We start from the raw sequence: 21,277 nt of genomic DNA, 5'->3' as shown, positions 1-21,277 counted from the left end.
ACTTGCTTGAATTCTGTCTTTGCATGTAAAATGCATTAAAAATTGACAGTTTGAGTGAGTTGTTCTAAAAGCAATAGTAGAACTGATTCATTATCACTATCTGTTATCTGCTTCGTCAATAATGGAACGATCTTTCATCGAAAGATAGAGTTAAACGTTGATAATTGTTCGCGATATTTGTGTGTTGTATTCATCATCCTTATTCAGTGTACCCTGAAAGCATCCTCAGGAAATAGTATTAAGCACCTGAAGCATTCCCTCTTTATAAATTTCGCTTTCCGCGTGTTGTAGGGAAGTACGTGTGTGTTCAGAACATAAAAACAATTTAGCCTTTGCTTGTAGGTCATCTTAGTAACGTCAGATGATGCTGATAACAGGTGATCACGTTTCAGTCATTTTTATGGAGATGAATAACAGTATTTGTAGTGACACCTGGTGTAAGATTACGGGCTTTCTAATTGGTTAACTATCGGAGGTCTCGCTTTTAATACTGTTAGTATTGGTTACAGTTTCCGTTTGGATGAGAGATTTTATATTCAACGGACACACACCACACGGGCCACTTCAGTGAGCAGGTTGACAAAGCAGAAATAATGGAAGCATCTCCAGAAAACATGATAGGTAAGTAATGCCTATATTAGGTAATTTTAAACGCATATTATTGCTTATTAATTGTAAAAGTCGCTTTGTCATTATATTTACTATTTTTATACGAAGAAGTATAAATTCACTTTTAGTATGGCTCATTTAACTATTCGTATTTTTTTCTCTCCCTAAGAAATTACAATTCGTAAGTGTAAAATCTTGGCCATTTTATTTCGAAGGTCTGTCTCATATCAGAAGAAATGTTTCTGGTATCTCACCTATTTCAAGATACTTAATTTCTAAAATATATATTACTTAGAAAGATGACCGAAAGTGTCTAAACCAGTAAATGAAACTGAACTGCGGGGCTCTGAATGGACTGGAATTCTCTTCCTATTTTCGTTGCATACCTCGGTAATGTCATGTTCATAACTGGTTATTAGATAGTATGAATCAGAGCTGTAATACTCAATATGTTCTACGTTGATAATAATATTAGTAAATTAATAAGAGGAGTTTACCTCAATATAGTACGTGGAACACTTCCGTATGATACCCTCCAGAAATTAAAACGGAAAAAACGAAAAAATCGACAACTTACCGGTACATTAAAGTAAAATATAAATAATTAAAGTAAAATATAAATAATTAAATAATCAATTTAACACAATTCAAAATCAATTCAAAACAATTAAAATTCAAATTAACGCAATTAAAAGAATCTAACGAAAATATTCAAAACGATTTTCCTTCCTAAAGTATGTTTTTCGTTAATGGCATGAAAGGCTAATTCTGACGCTGCTGAACGAGAAGCACGAACAGAGGCTTCGTGTTGATTTACACGGATATTAAGAGAAAACCGCGTGGAACCCTGATAAGACGAGTCGCAATTACCGCACCGCAAGAAATGTTGTATACTAGATCATTAATTTGTGTTGCGAACGCCGAAAGAACCGAGCGATTGTTCAGTATAGTGTGTAACTTCCGTATAGGCCTAGCTATAATTTTAAATTCGGTATCTTTAAAGAATCTGTTAAGCTGTTTGTGCCACTGTTCAACATATGGGACAGAAATAAAGTATTTTTTGATATTACTATTGTTGATTGGTGCAGTATTTTGTATCCTATCCTTAGCTTGTACCCTAATTCGATTTATAGTGTTAATGGGATAACCCCTGTTCAAGAATCTGCTAGTTAATATTTGTATTTCTGAGTCTAAAGCAGAATCCGTCGTTGAATATTTATAGGCATTTAGAAATTGATTAAAGATAATCGATCTTTTGTAGGTGAACGGGTGGTAGCTATTATAATGTAGAAGCATACCGGTGTTTGTGGGTTTTCGATAGATGCTAAATTGTATTTTGTTCGAGTCCCGGGTAAGCGTGAAATTTAGAAAGTTTAATGACTTAGTATCCGTATCTTCCCTTTCCAGTGTAAATTTGAGTCTAGAATGAATATTGTTAAACGAATGTAAAATATCTTGGATAGTACTACTATCGGTAATAACTAGAACATCGTCTAAATACCTCCCATAGTATGCGATACGGGGACGAAAAGGTGTCAAATGTATCTGCTCAATCGTTGAGAGATAGATCTCAGGCTCAAACCCATTGGTAATCCAAAAATTTGTTTGTACACCTTGTCTCGAAAGGTGATGTAGTTAGCCTCAACTAATAGTTTAATTAAGTGAAAAATCTCCTTTATAGGCAGCTTCGTATAATTAATCGGTGTCAAGTTTTTATTTAACATATCCCAAATAATATCTAATGTGTATTCAACGTTTACATTCGTATATAATGATGTAACATCTAATGAGAATAAATTGTCATTGTCGCCGAGTCTACAGTCTTTAAGATTATTAAATAATGTATCGTAATTCTTAATCCCAAATTGTATAACCTGTCTAAAAGGTTTTATAATGTTATATACATGTGTGGCTAAGGCTGAAAATGCCGAGTTCCTGTAGGAAACAATAGGTCGAATCGGAAATCCAGGTTTGTGTAATTTTACCTGACCAAAAAGTGCAGGAATATTGTATGTTCTGGACTTCAATTCCTTCAACTGAACTGAGTAATGTAGTCGTTTTTACGATATGTGGTTAACGTTTTATTGTATTGATTTACCAAATTGGTAAACAGTGTCGGGTCCACTTCACAATAAGTGGAGCTATCAGATACAACTGAATCTAACTTATTAATATAATCATGTTTATCTAGTATTACCACTGTATCTCCTTTATCTGCCCTCTGTATAATAATGTCCTTATTTTCTCGAAGTTCTCGTAAAGCTGAACTGTCATGTGTATTCAATTTAGGAAGTCGTGTTTCTTTTATGTTATTCACTACTTGGTTAACTTGTTGAATAAATACATCTTTTTGTGGAACACTACGAAGTCCAAATTCAAAATCAATTACGCATTGTTTTTTTGGCAGCTTTCGAGGTGGTAAATTATAATTTAATCCTTTGGATAAAAGTGAAATCTGGTCCTGCGATAGTGTACACGAGGAAAGATTTGTAACCTGTTGATATGTCGGTTCGTTGGATACTGGGTGAGGGGGGTGTTCGTTCGAAAAGATCGATTATCTTTAATCAATTTCTAAATGCCTATAAATATTCAACGACGGATTCTGCTTTAGACTCAGAAATACAAATATTAACTAGCAGATTCTTGAACAGGGGTTATCCCATTAACACAATAAATCGAATTAGGGTACAAGCTAAGGATAGGATACAAAATACTGCACCAATCAACAATAGTAATATCAAAAAATACTTTATTTCTGTCCCATATGTTGAACAGTGGCACAAACAGCTTAACAGATTCTTTAAAGATACCGAATTTAAAATTATAGCTAGGCCTATACGGAAGTTACACACTATACTGAACAATCGCTCGGTTCTTTCGGCGTTCGCAACACAAATTAATGATCTAGTATACAACATTTCTTGCGGTGATTGCGACTCGTCTTATCAGGGTTCGACGCGGTTTTCTCTTAATATCCGTGTAAATCAACACGAAGCCTCTGTTCGTGCTTCTCGTTCAGCAGCGTCAGAATTAGCCTTTCATGCCATTAACGAAAAACATACTTTAGGAAGGAAAATCGTTTTGAATATTTTCGTTAGATTCTTTTAATTGCGTTAATTTGAATTTTAATTGTTTTGAATTGATTTTGAATTGTGTTAAATTGATTATTTAATTATTTATATTTTACTTTAATTATTTATATTTTACTTTAATGTACCGGTAAGTTGTCGATTTTTTCGTTTTTTCCGTTTTAATTTCTGGAGGGTATCATACGGAAGTGTTCCACGTACTATATTGAGGTAAACTCCTCTTATTAATTTACTAATAACTGGTTATTAAAAACCACATTTTATTAACGAACTTTCCGTTTTGTAAAATTTTCCATTTCGATACCCCCGCATCCTTATCTGAAGGAATAAATTACGAATTCTATAATGAAAATAAGCAAATTAAATAGTAGCCATTTTCTAGAAATCACTGCGAGTTATGCCAGCTAAAAAAAAAAAACATCCAAACATAGAAATACCTACTAAAACCAAAAGGAGGTTATACTATTTTAATTGTGGGGGGGGGGGTTATTTAATGTTATTCATATTAAAATGCTTTTATATATTATTTATTTTATTATATTATATCGCACAGAAGATTTTTCTTAGGTGCCCTCACACCTACCAAGGCCCACCCTTTTGCCACCTGACCGCTACACACTGAATATCCCACAGAAGATTCTGAAGATCTTGAGGGTAATTTCTTTTGTTTCCCCTTTGTCAGGATTCTCTCGCTAAATTGTGTGAGAGCAACTCTTAACCAGGCAAGAAAGGCGTGTGTTATTTAGAATAACAGGACTCAAAGTGAAAATAAAACATGAAATTTATTACATACGTATATACAACATAATATACAACTGAACTAGATAGCATATAATATGACATACAAAGTTAAATCAGAGATACCTTGCATATATTATTCTTATTCCAGTTTCCCTTCACTAGTTAATCTGATTTGACAATTATATAAAAAACAAGATTCATTCTTCTTGTCTCATTTCCTAGTTAACTCCTAACACTTATACATTCACTATACCTATTTCCTTTACTCCTGGATACAATACTGTTTCATATAGCAATAATCAAATATGCTACATTCATCATTCACCTCTTTCTTCTCACCACTTGTAAACCAATCTTCAGTATCCTAAATTCCCTCCTTGTTACTAATCATTCAGATAAACCAATTGTACACAAATCTTCATCAATTAAAACACTATATTCAGAGTTGCTCATATAACTTAATTATCTATCATTTTAAAACATTCAGAATCCTTCTTTATAAGCTTTACTACCCTTCTAATGCATTATAGCTATTTGTACATCAATTTCATCTATTACTCATTCCTTCGTTTCCCTTTGCATTATACATTAACCCTTTGTAACATAATAAACTGTTAATATATCTACCTCAGAAATAATTTATCTTTCACTTTACTTTCTAGGGCTACCTCCTTTCATTAATTACCCTACTATTTTACTCACAGTCCTTGTTAACTTAGTGTACTTAATATAACGCTCACCTACTTCTATCTTTTTCTCTTCTTCTCCAGGGAGGTTTCAGGCTTCCATCTTGGGCTCTCTAGGCTATCTTCTAAGGCTTTCCTTCATCTGCTTTCTCCTGAATCTGCTTCAGATAATTTTCAGGGAACTCTTGGCTGCTTAGGTCCGGCATCCTTGATCTCCTGCTTTGAATACACAAATCCTCCTCCTTTACTACGGATCATTCAGATGTATCTTTCTCCAAGGAGTCGTTACCTTTCCTGGTTCACTTAACCGGCTTTCATAACTTTTTGCTTATCATCCTTAACCTTTCACTTGCTACTCTTAACTATTTTTCCCCTTACTGTCTAGGGTCCCTTTTTGCACTCCCTACATTTCTGCACTGCCCGACTTACTTTTTTTCACTCTTCGTCTCCTTGATCACAGTTTTAGCCACCTTTCTTGCCACTTCTTCTCTCCTCTATGAATTGTCTCGATTTCCAATTTTACATTAATATTTCAAACGACTATTCATGTAACCCCATTGCTATTTTGCAATAAAGTATGCAATTGTCGATGCAGTCGGATATGAGCATTTAATTACTCTATCAGTCTGATGCTCATAATTTCCGGTGTTAATCACTGGTAGGTTCGAAACATTGGAAAGTCCTCTTCCGCTGTTTTGAAACTACACCTTTCAATAGTCGAAGTTTTAGAAAAAAGAAGAGTTTTTGTTAAATAGGTATGGCAGTCACTAACGGGACCAGAAAGGTTATTATTATATTAATACCACTCTTCACGTGGTATAAGATAAGTTTTGAGACACACACACACATATAAAGAACATGACTTCGCACTAGAAGAATTACAAGCAGCTGCGTACCTTATCAAAGGTAAGAAATGTCCAGGTCCGGACCTCTTGGAACCGGAAATTATTAGGAAGGTGGTAGAGATAGCCCCCGACATGTTACTGAACCTTTTCAACCTTTGCCTTAAAACCCGGACTTTGCCAAAGGATTGGAAAAAAGCTATCAAACTTATAATTAAAAATCCGACGAAACCACCAGAACAATCCACCTCCTACAGACCAATAGCCCTGTTATCAGTCTGCAGTAAACTCGTGACAATACAGGCCTATTCGGGTAAATAGGCCTGTATTCTGGTCTATTAACCAGAAAACAGGCCTATTCCTGCAGGCTAACCTAATGTTTCTAAATCAGTACGGCTTCAGACAAGGAACGTGGACTGTGGATGCTTGAGGAATCTCCTTGCGCGTGCACCTGCCACGGACAACAAATACTTCCTGGCGTCGATATCTATCGACTTTGCTGGGGCGTTCGACACTCTATGGTGGCCGAGCGTCCTGGCCCGGCTCCGGAGGACAGAGATGCCGGATAATCTGTACAGGTTAATCCAAAGTTACTTCTTCTTCTTCTTCTCCTGCAGACCCATCATGGTGAATTCTCCTTATAAAATACTCACCAGAAGGCTCAACAGAGGCTGTCCGCAAAGCCCCGTATTAGAATCGACATTATGGAATGTTGTTTTGGACGAATTCCTAAACACAGACATTGGAGAGGCGTCTTCGCAAGCCTTTGCAGACGACCTTATCCTGATGATAGAGGCAAATAACAGAATTCAGCTGGAAAGAAAGGCAAATCACGCCCTACAAGTTCTACAAGACTGGACCCACTTCCTTAGGATCTCTGCAACAAAAACAGATTCCATTCTCCTCAAGGGTGCCCTAGATTGTAGGAGGCCCCCACAGATCAAGATTGACGGTGCTACACTGCGACTATCCAAAGAACTAAAATACCTGGGCGTAATCCTGGACCCCACTCTCTCCTTCAACGCACACCTAAAATACATCAGGAAAAAGATACGGGGTAATACAGCCCTTGTCATAACAGTTGCAAAGAGGGACTGGGGCTAAACAGCAAGACCTTCAAACTCTTTTACAAAGCTGTCTTCTTGCCGATAGCTACATATGCTTCAGGAGCATGATACACCAAGGTAACCATGGCTGTAAGCCATAGAATTCTCGATTCCATTCACAGAACTATGCTGCTGGCCATAATCCGGGCCTGCAGCAGTGAGTACCCACGCGCTGCAGGTGCTGGCTGGATCTCTACCATTGGACCTCGAGGTAGCCAAACTTGGAGTCCTTCATGAACTCTCCAAAGAGATTGCCTGCTCCTTCATTGGCTTTGAAACGAACCCTACCGCTAACCGCTCGACAGAAAAAAACTCACCACTCATCTTATGCAGATATGGCAGACCAGATAGAACTCTCCAAAGGGTGAGATCACTAGACGATTCTTCCCAAATGTCGACAAACTATACCCAACTGCACCGACATGGTTTGCGCCGGGACTATACTCAACTTTTCTGTTAAAGGGACATGGTGCCTTCAAGGCCAAACTCACAGCCCTGGGCATTACAGACGACCCAATCTGATGCTGTGGAGAGTTGGAGTGCTGACACAACCTTATGCATGAATGCCAGCTCTATGATGACTTCCGCTGTCAGCTCATCACCCGGATCAACTTCTTGTCCAGAGATAGAGAACAACACCCCCTCGATGGAAGGCAGGAATATATAGCCTTGTCAAAGTTTGCTGAAGACCTGTACAGAAGAAGACGTGACCTGAACTCGCACTAACCACATCATGACCAGTAGCGACAGTAATAAGCAACACCAACAAAGATCCATCGCGTAACTATGAAGACTGACAAAAGAACAAAGGACGGACGGCTGCATGAGCTGAGCACTCTAGCCCGGCTCTCTTTAACTCTCCTCCATGGCAGGGGGGCGAGACATATCGCCTCGTCCCCCCTGTACTCCATCCTCTCTCTGATGGATCTTACCCGTTGCTCAGCTTTGGGACGTCTTTCCTATTAAGAACGGAAATTGCCATCCACAATGAATGAAAGTAAATTACATGCTCGAAGAAAATCGACCACCCCACAAGACTGCAAAGAGTAAGAGGAAATCAAAATGAGCGTGGAAGAAGACAACCCCGACCAAAGTGAGGCCATAAATGGATCAAAGGACCCAACAGGACCCTACAAAGATCAAGAAAATAGCAAAGTGACAAGGAACCTGGTCAGGCACAGCCATAGGAACTAACCGACGAAGATGAGTACATGCAAACAAACCAAGTGACAAAAACCCCGGACTGGACATAAATGCAGGAACTACTTGCATTACGCCATATGGCGGTCTGAATAGGACTCCCTAGTAATATTCACCTTTAATTCCCAATCCCCAGGCAGGGGGGGAGACGGTTTCCTGTTTCCCCCCTGCCACTCCCCGCTTCTCTACCTCTGGTGGGGTATGGGCCTGCCCCACTGCTTTTGGGGACACCTACTCTATTGTCCCCATACTTCTGGCTTTTCCCCCCAAGGCCTCCCCCCCTACTCTGTCTATACACCAGCGAACGTCCCACACAATGTTAAAAATTAAAATATGTCCAAATTCAAACCGCGCACGCAAAACTCTTTCGGCTTAAACCTTTTTCAGCGATTATTTTATTTTTTTATTTAATTTTTTTTTTAAGGCCCTAGCCACTGAAATCTCAGGAAACTAGGGCCTGCCAGAGTAAAATATCAACTACTGGTTACCTGGTCTGCCTCCACGAGGCTAAGTGTGGACAACGTTGGGCCCCAGCAGGGGTCTAGCGGCTAAATGGCCAGAAGAACAACGATACACAACACTACACTTACAAAATCCATACAATTTTAAATCTCTGGCCTTTACAGTGAACTGTTACACCTACAATGAAAGCAACGCGGAGTTGGGGGAAACCTCCGGTGCCGCTAGACACGAATACACTTTACACTTTTTTTTTTGTCCCCATACTTCTGTCCGTCCCCTTCAGTCTTCAACCTTCCCACCCACTCTAACTTTTGCAAATGTGTACGTCTGCCCTCAGTCCAAATTTAACTCGATATCAAAATTCAAATCAATCTTTTAACCCTTTCAGCGTAGTTCTAGTAAAGCGATGTCCCACGCATTTTTTTTTTTTAAGGTCCTAGCCACTGAAATCTCCGGAAACTAAGTAGCAGGGCCTGCCAGAGTAGTGAATATAAATCTACTGGGTACCCTGACCTGCCTCCACGGGAAAAGTGTGGGCAACGTGGGGGGGGGGGTCTCACTAGAGGCCCAACGGCTAAATGGTCAGAGATACAACATACCATGACGTTGCACAACAGGATACTGCCCATATATGTTTTGTAAATCTCTGGCTTTCACAGACCTCTGTGCTACCCCTACAATGCATGGAGATGGAGAAACCCTGGTGCCGTTAGACATCAAATACTTCACACACACACACACACACACACACACACACACACACACTTTAGCTTATTGATGAGAAAACAAGTCAAGAGGCGCTTTCTTCTGATTAAAAATATGTTCCTGTTCATGAATTACGTAATTTTTTATGAAAGGGAAATGTGCCTTTTTATGGAAGCTGATGAAACATGTAGGATGATTCATCAATTTCTTTCACTCATTAAAGCAACAGTTGGAACTGGTGCAGAGGTGGAACTACAAATTCTGGACTCCCCAGTAAGATTTCAGAATAGGTACCTCCCCATGCTTTCCAACATCATGCCATAGGATCCGTTGTGCCGTCTAATTTTTCGGCGCCCCCCCCAAGGTGGTAGACTTGGACATGTGGTACTTTATATTCATTTTGACAGCTAGTATTTCTTCACTTTCCATCTGTTTGTTCGTCTCATAGTATTAGTATTAATAGTGGCAAATGATGCAAGAAAGCAAACTTATGCAGCATCAACCAAAAAAATAAAAAAATCCCATGTTACCTATCCATCCCTCCAATGACTTGTCTAGTTCTTGAATTTATTCAAGCTGTTCACTTTCACAATATTAGACGGACGTTTGATGTGCAAGTGGATTAAATTTCATTCTCTTTCTGAACTGTCAAAAATAACCAGGTGTTTTAGTTGAATTATTCAGTACTTCATTATTATAATATTAGTATTCATTATTCAGTTTCAAAAATCTTCATAAAATATGACAGGCCAGAATGATATATTTTTATTTTATTTATTTTATTTTTTTCAAGTCAGAAAAGAAACTAACTATGGAAACACTGGCTAGGAATTGCACATAGGGCATAAGGGGCAAAGAGAAGAAAAGCAAAACATGCAAGGATATAATTTTATCTTTCTAAGAGATTACTGTTAACCAGCGCATTCTACGATTTAGCCAGCTGGTTAATTAGGACCTTCTAAGGCTTCAAACACATTTAATCAACAACGTGCTTAAACTAAACGCAGCTTATTCAGAGTAATTAATATGCGCTTCTTTATTTTAAAAATACAGTATAATAAACGTGTTACATGTTTGCGTTTATAGACAGTTATAGGAATGTGCTTAAGATCGATATAAACCAACTATTGTTTGATGGAGTAACATATACTAATATAATAACGTTCTTATTACTGTTTTTGTGTGATGCTGTTTGCCCTTCTGTCAAGTTTCACATTAATAGGCATCTGCTGCAATGTACTGTACGTTGTGATTTTCTCCTGTTACTTTTATCCTTCTGGGAAAAAAAAAAAAATGTTTTGCTCATAGCTTAACGGCTAGATTTTCTATGGTTATTAAACCTTCTATCATTAACCCTGAAGTCATTGTTGATCCTGTTTCCAAGGGTTACTGCTTGGAGTGAAAAGGTACACTTTCACTTCTGAACTGTACTTGACCCACTTAGCTTCCAGCTGAGAGCTATTCTTAGAGAAAAGTTGGTTTGTTGAGACTCTTGACCTTCTCTCTACTAGATTTGTTTACAGTCGCTATCTATAATTCGGTGCTACTAATACTTTAATGCTCCCTTTTCACGAGTCCGCTTATATTCTCTGCCTCCTCCCTCATTATTCCTTTCAGCCCTTTGTCCTCCGGGAGTGAGTTGTACTGTTCGAAAAGTTATCTTCGATTGCAGATAAGTTGTTTAAAATCTTGAATCTTTAAGCTCTATCCTACGGTGCCTCGGAATAAAAACTGATCGCCAAATGTAAAGTGCTCCTCTTGGATTGGGACTGTCGTTGGTTTTAAGGGGCATTAGCACTTTAGGTCATATTATACCACTGTAATACGTTTGTTGAAGTGAGTGCTCACCGTCCGGTTTGTGTGTTGTGTGAGCTGAAATCCGGAATAACTGACAGAGTAAAACCCAACTTCCCTCCGTCTGAGATCCGTTCGCTACTGGTTTAAACTGCATAAAATGTTTGATGAACAACCGTCATTGGAAGAGTTTATACAACGAATATTTTTTATGAGTGAATTGTGCTTTTCTGAATTGACTAATAATTTTATTAATTAAGCTAATAAATTATTTAACTAATGAGTTATAGTAGTTAACGAAAACCCGAGTTTCCGGGAGAAAAAACCATGGTACCCTCGTTTGAGACCAACTCAGCCACGTTGTGAAAAAGGCCATAGTCGAGTCCCGTCTCGAACTCAGATCTTTTCTACCCGATGTGAGGAGGATGGCGATTCTACCAACTCTGATATCCACGAGGGCAAGATGGGAGAAGTGGGTATTTAACCCAGGGCGCCTCTCGGCATAGCACCACTTGGTATTATATAATAGCTAAATGGTGCAAGGAAGCAGACTTTTGTGCATCTGCCAGAAAAAAAAAAAACAGAAAAAAAATGGGGGGGGGGGGTAAAAAACGGAAAATGAAAATTAAAAAAAGAATCGAGGGCGAAATTATAGCTAGTGCCTCTCCTGTTCCAAACCAAGAAACTTCTTAATGTTCAAGTATGACTTTTGTAGACCATTTTAAGAATAGAATGGTCTACAAAAGTCATACATGAACATCATCGCTAGAAAAATACAAAGAATACTAGATAGGGCGCCTCCGTAGCCAGGCGGGAAGGAGCAGCAGTGCGTAGCACACGCTTCTTGATTGGACCGGGGTTCGAGCCCGTCACCACCAAATACGGAGGATGCGGAAAGGTCAGGGAATGACCACCGCATATTCCGGAACAATATGGCCTTAGTTGCTAATGCTCTTAAAAAAAAAAAAAAAAAAAAACAATACTCGATAACAGGATTGATTCCTTAGTAGGAATCAAAGAGCTCTGTATTATATAAATGACTTTAGCAGTGTCATATAAATCCTTTAATGGCTACAAGCCATAGGATTTGCATTAGAAAATGAGCTGATTATTACGTGCAAGGGGAACAGTAAACAAAATTAACTAGAGTACTAAACTAATTGATTATAAAATTAACGAATTAACATAGAATTATAATATTTTAGGATAAAAGAATACAAACAGTTTCGATGCAAGTAGTTTACGGATAAAATTTATACTGGGCGATATTGTCTAAGCTGCTGATGCACCAACAACAACCATGTTATGTGACGAATCGGCTCCTTAGCTCAAGTGAGCGTATGCCACTATGTGGCTGGTTCTTATGTAAAAGTTTTCCAGTATTTATGTAATATTCAGATGTAGTTTAATGGCTGCCATCTTATTCCTAGTGAAGAATACCATGGCGCGAGAGACTAATCCTGATTGCTTCCATCTTTGTGAAATTTCTGCTATACATGGAAACTATCAGGACAGGAATGGGTTCCACCAAGCGCGTGAGCGCTCTGTGGTCCCCTCTTTCTTCGTTGCAGCAAAGGACTCCAAAGTCTGGATAAAAGCATTTGTATTTAATGTGCTGCCGCAAAAGGAAGTTGGCCTAAACAAAAGATTTCGCTAGTACTCGAAATGTATCCATCCTTACCACTAGGAAGAATGAATGACTCGCAACAACAAACGACTGCTACAGAACTGGACACATTTTCAATAATTGGTATTGATATATGGCAGTAGCAAAAATTTCGAGGAGTTTTAATTAAACGTGACAAGGAGGCATATTAGGAATCATATTCACCAGATTGTGTTTGCTTATTATTAATCCTTCATTATGCCCTCTTTAATATGATTTTATTTCAGAAAAATTCTAAATCGCTCCGTATATTATAATTATAAATGTAAGAGTCACATTTTGTGGTTATTTTCTGAAATGAACTGAAATAAAAAAATTGCGACATTTTACGTTTGAATACGATAGCAAGCTAAACATTTTAAATGTTTCTGAAGACTGCTTACTTTTCAGGATTCTATAAAAAGCAGTATGACTTCATTTCAAACGATCCAGAATAAACTTGAAGAATATCCACTATTTTGCATAATTAAATTCCTTTGAGCTAATTTGTGATGAAGAACTGTTCCGCCTGTATTTCCATATTATAAAATCTGCTATTTAAGTATAAATATTGCCTTTGAAAGAAACTGAATTTTAATAAGGGATTAATTTCATAAAACGATGCTTGTAGGTGTGAAAAATTACAATTTCGAATCCTATAGAATTAAAAATTAATTAATAACATGCTCGGTATCTTTTTGATCCGACTTTGCCTGTTTCAGGTAGACTCTCCCTCCCCCACGTAGACTTAGACTAATGTACGTGTAGATCATTTCAAAGGCCTGTAAATGAACTTGATACAAAAACAAAGAATAAACGTTCATATCCTGTATGTCAGGAAAGGTGATAAGATAATGCACATGACATGCCTTCAAGATATCAGCTTGGGTTTTTGACCAAAGCTGTATCGAAATCCTACGGATTGAGAATAAAGATCTTATATGAATACCCCTGATGCTTCTCTTGCATCAGGGGTGAAGTCATTTAGTTCATCTTTGTAGAAACAAACCTCTCAGTTTCAAACTCACTAGTTAATAGACAATCTTGAGGTTTGAATGATAAAATAATAAATCATTTCATCCAGAACGAATTAAAAAGTTTGAAATATGTTTACAAATTACGATTGATTTTTGGTATACGTAATTTTTAAAATTAAGAGAATGACGTTTTCGCAGTGTCGATATTAAAAATATTTATTAAATGTTTTAAATAACTATTTCGTTCCCCTGTTTCATTTTGAAAAATTGTTAAGATACTTAAATCACGATTTGTGGGAGAGTATAAACTTCAATATTCTCATTCAATTCCGTAAGTAAAAAAAATTTGGAATGAAATTCTTATATTACAAGTTGAAGCCCACGTACGGCCAGGACCGATTTAAAGTACTTCTTGTCGTGATTTAATTTAGAAATAAATTGTTTTTTTTTTTCAATTCGATTACCTTATAAATGTGAAGACTTCGTACTACGACTAAGAATTTGGTATATTTCTAAATACATATTCAAAGTCATTTTACTTTAGCCAGAGGTAAAGTAAAATGACTACTTTTATGGAATCTGTGATCGACTTTTTGTGCTATTTGTGATCCAAATGGATCGTAGAATGTTGTGGAGTTTGGTGATGAAGACCAAAAAATAAATTTCCAGTTAAACGTTCGGTGGTTAGATTATTTATTCAGTGAATTCCTTTCCCAGTGAAGTGCTCTTTTATTTATATCAATTCTTTCAATTTTTTTTTGTCAAAAGAATCGAGGAACAGTTAGAAAACGCATATATCCGACGTAATAAAAACAAACATAAAACTTTTTTATCCACTACACTAGGTTTAACTAGAATAATAAACTAATGTTATAGAGTGTATATGACATCCTGATTTACAGTGTCAGTTTGTCATTACCCAAATGTATCAATTACTTTTTCGTACTTAAATATTAACGCATTGAATTCTGGTTAAAATCATAAATTCGATTCCTGATTGAGACTTGTCGAATAATATATGTTTTATCTTTCTGGATGTAAAACTCGAGGCCTATATCATGAACAAACGTATATTAAAAAACGGTTTTGGTAATGTATAATTGATTAGAGCACACATCTACCAACGTCTTTAAGTCCAGGCAGTCTCTTCAGTTAGTCAGGCATTTGTTAAGTGTTAAGCCACGTTTCTAACTGAGATAATGAGGTGTCAGTATATTGTGTTTGTCATTACGTGCGTTCTTTGGTCGGCTGGCTGTTTTCCGTATGAAACTCCAAGCTTCCAGGAGAAAAGCCATGCAGCTTTCTCCTGAGACCAACACTCAGCCACATTGTAAACAAAGCCCATAAAAATTCCTCACGTCATTGACAGGATTCGAACTCAAGCCTTTTCCATCCCGTGTGTGAGGACGGTAGTTATAAACATTTTTATTATGCACAAATGTATAAATTATTGTACATGAGATGATATTATCACCCATAAAATATAAGTAGCTCTGGCTTTAAAATAACTGTGTTGTTAATTTAGAGATTAATTGTACGTCTATCTCTTAGAGTAAAGTGCTTTGGTTATTTAATGTTGTTACTGCGTGATTTTAGCGACTAAAGTGCAGATGGTACCACGGAAGTGCATAATTATGTATTTCTTAGTAGGAAACCTTTTCTTCACAAGATTTTTTTTTGATTCCACAGTAAAGTTTCATTATACGTCATCTCTTTCATATTTTTCATGGCGAACCCAAATAAAACATGTTTTGTTTAAACCTTTAATCTTTAAATGTCATGGATAAATGATGGGTAGAAAACCAGAAGAAATTTATTGACATTATAATTGAGTTTTTGCAGACAGCCATTTTCTGTAAATGCTTTGTTCTTTGGACTACCCTGGTTAGCTGCCAAGGGTAGTCCAAAGTTCCGAACAAAGTCCAAAGAACAAAGTATACGGGATGGATTGAACAACAGTAAGTTCGGCGAGTTAAAAGTTGAACTCCTCCGACCGTTTGGTCGTCCTGGAGTATAAACAGAAAATTTATTTAATTATGAATGGATGTTGGCTTGTTGATTTAAAAGGAAAATGGCAGAATTAGATGCTAATTCAGAAATATTCGAGTTAAAATCATGCAGCAGAATTTCTCAGATTTCACTGATTTGGGATTGGTACAGTTCACAGTTAAAAAAAATCCTTCCCTAGGAGGGAAAGAGAATCTATTTTTTTTTTTTTTTTTTTTGATGCAAAGAAAGTTGTGTTGGTGATATATTTTTGCCAAGAAAGATACGATTCTTTTTACAATAAATAAAATCAGATAACACAAGGGCTTTACGATAATTTAGTTAAGTTATTAGCAACTCCTCTCTCTCTTTCTCCTCCCCCGTTGTAAACTAACCAAAGATCGACATTTCAGGAGCCGATGATAGCGGATGTGGACGTTGTGATTCTTTGTTCAATGCATTGTAATACAAAAAGGAAAGGTTTGCCAGAAAAGAGGGATACAGTGAACATTTCCATTCTATAGAATTTCTAGTCAATAGCTGTTGTTGTTATTTGTTTTTTAGGAGCATTAGCAACTAAGGCCATATTGCTCCGGGGATATGCGGTGGTCATTCCCTGACCTTTCCGCATCCTCCATATTTGGTGGTCACGGGCTCGAACCCCGGTCTAATCGAGAAGCATGTGCTACGCACTGCTGCTCCTGCCCACCTGGCTACGGAGGCGCCTCTAGTCAATGGCAGAGGGTACTCCAGAATTGCTTGAGAAGTTCAGAGCGAATTATACCACCAGGGAGAAAAACTGTCAACCAACTGAAAACGGCAGAAGATAGACCAAAGGATGGGAGTTTGTTTCCAAGGCCTTTCTGAAAAATCCAGTCAATTGCTTTGGAAATATTCAGAGCTAACTGATTGAACTCCTTTCAATTTTTCAGTTGATGAGCCATCAGGATCGTGTAAAGACTCTCTTAAGAGTCAGTATTATTGGAATCCACATTTGTATTGATTAATCTGTCGGAAGTTTTCGAGATAGTATAACAATTTGTTATTTAATGAATTTCATCAAGGGACTAGACAAAAATTTATATCACTAAGATTAGCAAAAGTGAGCCCATTTAATTTTTGTAGTAAATCCGTGAATTTTGAGATGTTTGAAATTGAATTTTTTCATTTAGTTTGAAATTTCATAGTTCATTGAGATAAAACTGAGAGGGATGTTAAGCAAAGTAATTTTTTTTTGGACATCACTTTGTAAAGCCTTAGAACTCAACGATTCTTATGAGACATTTGCCTTTGTCACACTCAGTCTTAATAATATTTTTATCAGACGACCGGGTGTTCCTGCATCACAATCTTAATACACTTCCTTTATTCTGAAATTATTTAATGCCTATACTAATTTCCAAATATTTAATAAGTTTTACGAAGAAACTAGAAATTGTTGTAACTCGAGGCGCAAATATGCTACTGCACTTGAAGTGGGCCATTCTAGGTTCGAATGGGATCCGAAACCTAGAAGGATATATGAAGTTTTTTACATCCTTATTTCCTTCTCATGGGGACCAGTTGGGCTGAGTTTTTTTAATTACGCTGCTGTAATTTGATTATAATCTGAACCGAGGTTGGTTCGATAGGGAACAAGACGGTTACTGATTACGACTACTATGGTAGCGGGAAGGAAATTAGCGAAATTAAACCAACTTCAGGGTAAAAAAAAAAAAAAAAAAAAAAAAAAAAACGGTAGAAAAGATGCTCCACTATGAAATACAATGGTGTTCAAAGAAAGTGAATCACCTACGAATTTCACATTTCTAACCCCTTTTCGCGATGGTATGTTATATTAATTGTTATATTAATGACTAGCATCACAAATAGAAATATAAACAAAAGATATTTATTAATAGTTAAGGCAAAGCTAAGTAATATTTGACAGGTGCTCTCAAAATATTCCAAAATGAGCATTTGCAACCTTTATACAACAGTTTTGGTAAACACCACAATTATGGCTGAGATTTTATCAGAAGCCCTCAATCTGCTTCAGTTTATCATTTTAAATGGAAAACAAAATGAAAAGTTCACCAGATGCAAACTAATATTTAGTTGAACCGCATCAGGCCCTGATGACAGCAACACACTGTCGAGCATTGATAAGATCAATTTCTGAAGATAATCAGCTGATAGTTCGTGGTTCCAAACACGAATTATGGCTTCCTGAAGTTCACGAAGGGTCTTTGGTTTCTTTCTGGCAACTGCAGATTCCATACGATGCCAACATTTCTCTATAGGATTCAGGTCCGGGTTTCCTGGCCAGCTAACAATTGTTCTTCCGACCATTTTTTCATCTGTAACAAATTTAAACACATTACTGTCGAACCTCTAATGTAGAAATGAAACTAAAGTAACTAGAGAACTGCCTACTTACTCTTTTCACTCGATGACAAGGAGTACAGTCGTCCTGAAAGATGCAGTTACTTGGCAGATTGAAATGGTCTCTAATGGTTGGCAGCAATTTGCCTTCCAAGATAGCCAGGTATCCATTGGAATTTACGGAACCTTTTATAAACTGCAGGTGGTACGAAAAGCACCCCCATATCATTTGGCTGGTAGGGAATTTCACTGTAGACACCATACAGTCTGGATGGTATTCTTCACCACGTCTACGGCAAATCGTTTGTCTCCCATCAGAGCTATGCAGGTTGAATTTTTTTCTTATTCCAAAAAAATTCCACTGCTCGGGGGTCCATTTGACATGCACCTTACACCAAATTAATTGGGCCTTTTTCATTTTTTGTGTGAGGAGGGGCTTCTCCTTAGGACAATGGGCTACAAGTCCATTTTTGAAAAAGCGTCTTCTAACTGTTACTGCCCTTGCTATCACTCCTGTATGTTCTATTTTCAGCTCAGTCGAAGAAGCTTTACGGTTTATAAGGTATAAGTACTTCAAAACGCGGTCACGTTTTGGCGTAGAGACTCGTTTGCATCCGGTCCTTTTTTCCTATCAGCAGAACCAGTATTTTTGAGTTTGGAAAGAAATCTACTCACTGCCGACTGATTACAAGACACTCTATAAGCAATAAGATGGGAAAAACATCCTTCCTCACGTAAAGCAACAATAACACTCTTTCTTCGTGGTGTCAACTGGAAGTCACTCGCCATCCTGACTGCAACGCTTGCAGAGCGTGCTTATAAAGCTGAAAGTAACAGCTGATGCAATATTACGGCATCACCTTATCTGATGCAATCTGTAAGAAATATTAGCATTAGTAGAAGCACATGATGCAAAAAAGCAAGCTTATACAGCATCAGCCAAAGGAAAAAAAAAACCTCTTTCTATTTCACTGATCCATTCATTTCGAATGTTTGTATAGTTCTGCCTTGAATTTATTTAAGCTATCAACTTTCCCAACAACAGATGGAAGTTTGTTCCAGCAATCAACTACCCGCTGGCTAAAGGCACACTTCCGAGCATATCGATTCTACAACTGTCTTTCCTCAGTTTGAATCTATGGCCCCTCAGGTTTGTAATCTGAGTAAGAGGAAGAATCCCATCAGCATTAAGCCTGCTCAATCCATTCAAGGCCTTCATCTCAATCAGATCGCCTCGCAGGTGCCTAGTCTCCAGAAGCTGCAATTTGCAGAAGTTGAGCCTTACTTCATAAGAGCACCTCTTTGTTCCCTTCACTAGTCTTGTTGTCCCTCTCTGTACTCGTTCTAGCAACTTTACATCCTTCCTAAAATGAGGCTTCCAGACCTGTACGCAGTACTCATGTTGTGGCCTGACCATTGCCTCATACAAGGGGATAATCACCTCCTTATGCCTGCTCGCAAAATTCTTGTATATCATTGACAATACCCCATGACCTACTCTGGCAGCCTGTCTGCACTGCTCAGAAAATTTCATATCTGACTGCACAATTACCCCAAGGACTCTTTCATTCTCCACTACCCTGAGTGTAGCACCACATAGTTGGTAAATTTTTCTGGGGTTACTGCTACTCCTGTGCAGTATTTTTCATTTGTAAATGTTAAACTTCAGTTTCCACTTCTCAGCCCATCTACCCAACTTTTCCAGATCCTGTTGAAGCAGCATACTATCATTAACAACACTGCCAACCTGTGTATCATCTGAAAAATTGACATTAAGCTTGATATACGTTCATCAATATCATTGATAAATATACAAAACAACAATGGGCCCAACACCGAACCCTGAGGGACACCAATAATAACATTAATCCACGTCGAGCAGTACCCATTGACCACCACTCTGTCTTCTCCAACTCAACCATCCTTTTATCCATTGTAGCAACTTGCCTTTAATGCCATCTTCTATGTGCAACAATATCAAAAGCTTTCCTGAAATCCAAGTATATGATATAAAAATTATTTTTTGCATCCAGTTCTTTTGTGACCACATCATAGTATCCAATAAAAATTTTGTGCAACAAGACTTTACCTTGACAAACCCATGCTATTTATAAATTATTGCTACAGTCTGGTCTAAATGATCCTGCAATGCTTCTTTAACCAGGGACTCCATTATTTTTCCTGGAACAGAAGTCAAACTAACAGGTCTGTAATTAATTGTCACATTTTTATCCCTTTTTTGAATTGGAGATGCATTTGCACATCTCTAGTCCGTGGGGCTTCCCCAGAGTCCAAGGATGTTCTCATAATTATGGCTAAGGGTTTGCTTGCTTACTTCCTTTGCAGCCTCTTTAATATAATTGGATAGATGCCATCCACCCCAGGTGCCTTTCTTATGTTTAACTTCAATAATTTCTCCTCCATTTTGCTCCCAGTTATTACAAAATCATTTAACTCCCTGTTAGAGTTTGATAAACATCTAGACCTCTCCTCCTTGAATAACTCCTCATGTGTGAATGTAGATGCAAAATCCTCATTTAGTTCGGCAGCTATCTGAGAATGATCATCTACAGGCAAACCATTTGATATCAAGTGGACCAATCAGATTCATCCCCTTCCTTTTAGAGGTTATATAAGTAAAGAAGTCTTTGCTGTTTTTCATTGCATCCTTTGCAAAATATTATTCATAATCTGCGTTCGGTTGCCTAACATCCTTTGTGACCTGATTACAGACTAGCTTGAATCTACCATAGGCTTTTGTGTTGCCTGGCAATTCATGTGGATCCCATGCATTTTTCCTCTCTGCCACGAGTCTCATTAGTTCATCTAACATACATTTGGGCTTAAACCTAGAGCAGTATTTCTTAGTTGGAACAAAAAACCTAGTAGCTTCCAAGATTACTTCCTTGAATTCTTCCCATTTAGAATTTGCTGTTGGTAACATCATCAGTTGGTCCCTTGTATAGAACCTAAAAAATCTCTAAAACCACTGTAGTCTTCTTTACGAAAGCATAAACCCTTCCCTTTATCCCTGATGGTAGTTACATCTTTAAGTAGATCTCACATCAGTA

The 21,277-nt window shown here is 37.5% G+C and overlaps 1 protein-coding gene across 1 annotated transcript in view; it reads left to right on the top strand.

The window, feature by feature from the left end:
- The first annotated feature begins 526 nt into the window (after window positions 1–526).
- LOC150076211 (prestin-like) overlaps window positions 527–21,277 on the top strand; it is a 241,412-nt gene continuing 220,661 nt past the window's right edge. The window contains exon 1 of the mRNA XM_090387067.1: window positions 527–621. Within this exon, the coding sequence (XP_090243193.1) occupies window positions 594–621 (28 nt within the window). The 5' untranslated portion in view covers window positions 527–593. The remainder of the gene's footprint in view (window positions 622–21,277) is intronic.

The sequence above is a fragment of the Mastigoproctus giganteus genome, chromosome 13, assembly GCF_048544385.1.
Source record: "Mastigoproctus giganteus isolate SK-2022 chromosome 13, ASM4854438v1, whole genome shotgun sequence".
NCBI classification, from domain to species: domain Eukaryota; kingdom Metazoa; phylum Arthropoda; class Arachnida; order Uropygi; family Thelyphonidae; genus Mastigoproctus; species Mastigoproctus giganteus.
This window is presented reverse-complemented; position numbering and strand designations above follow the sequence as displayed.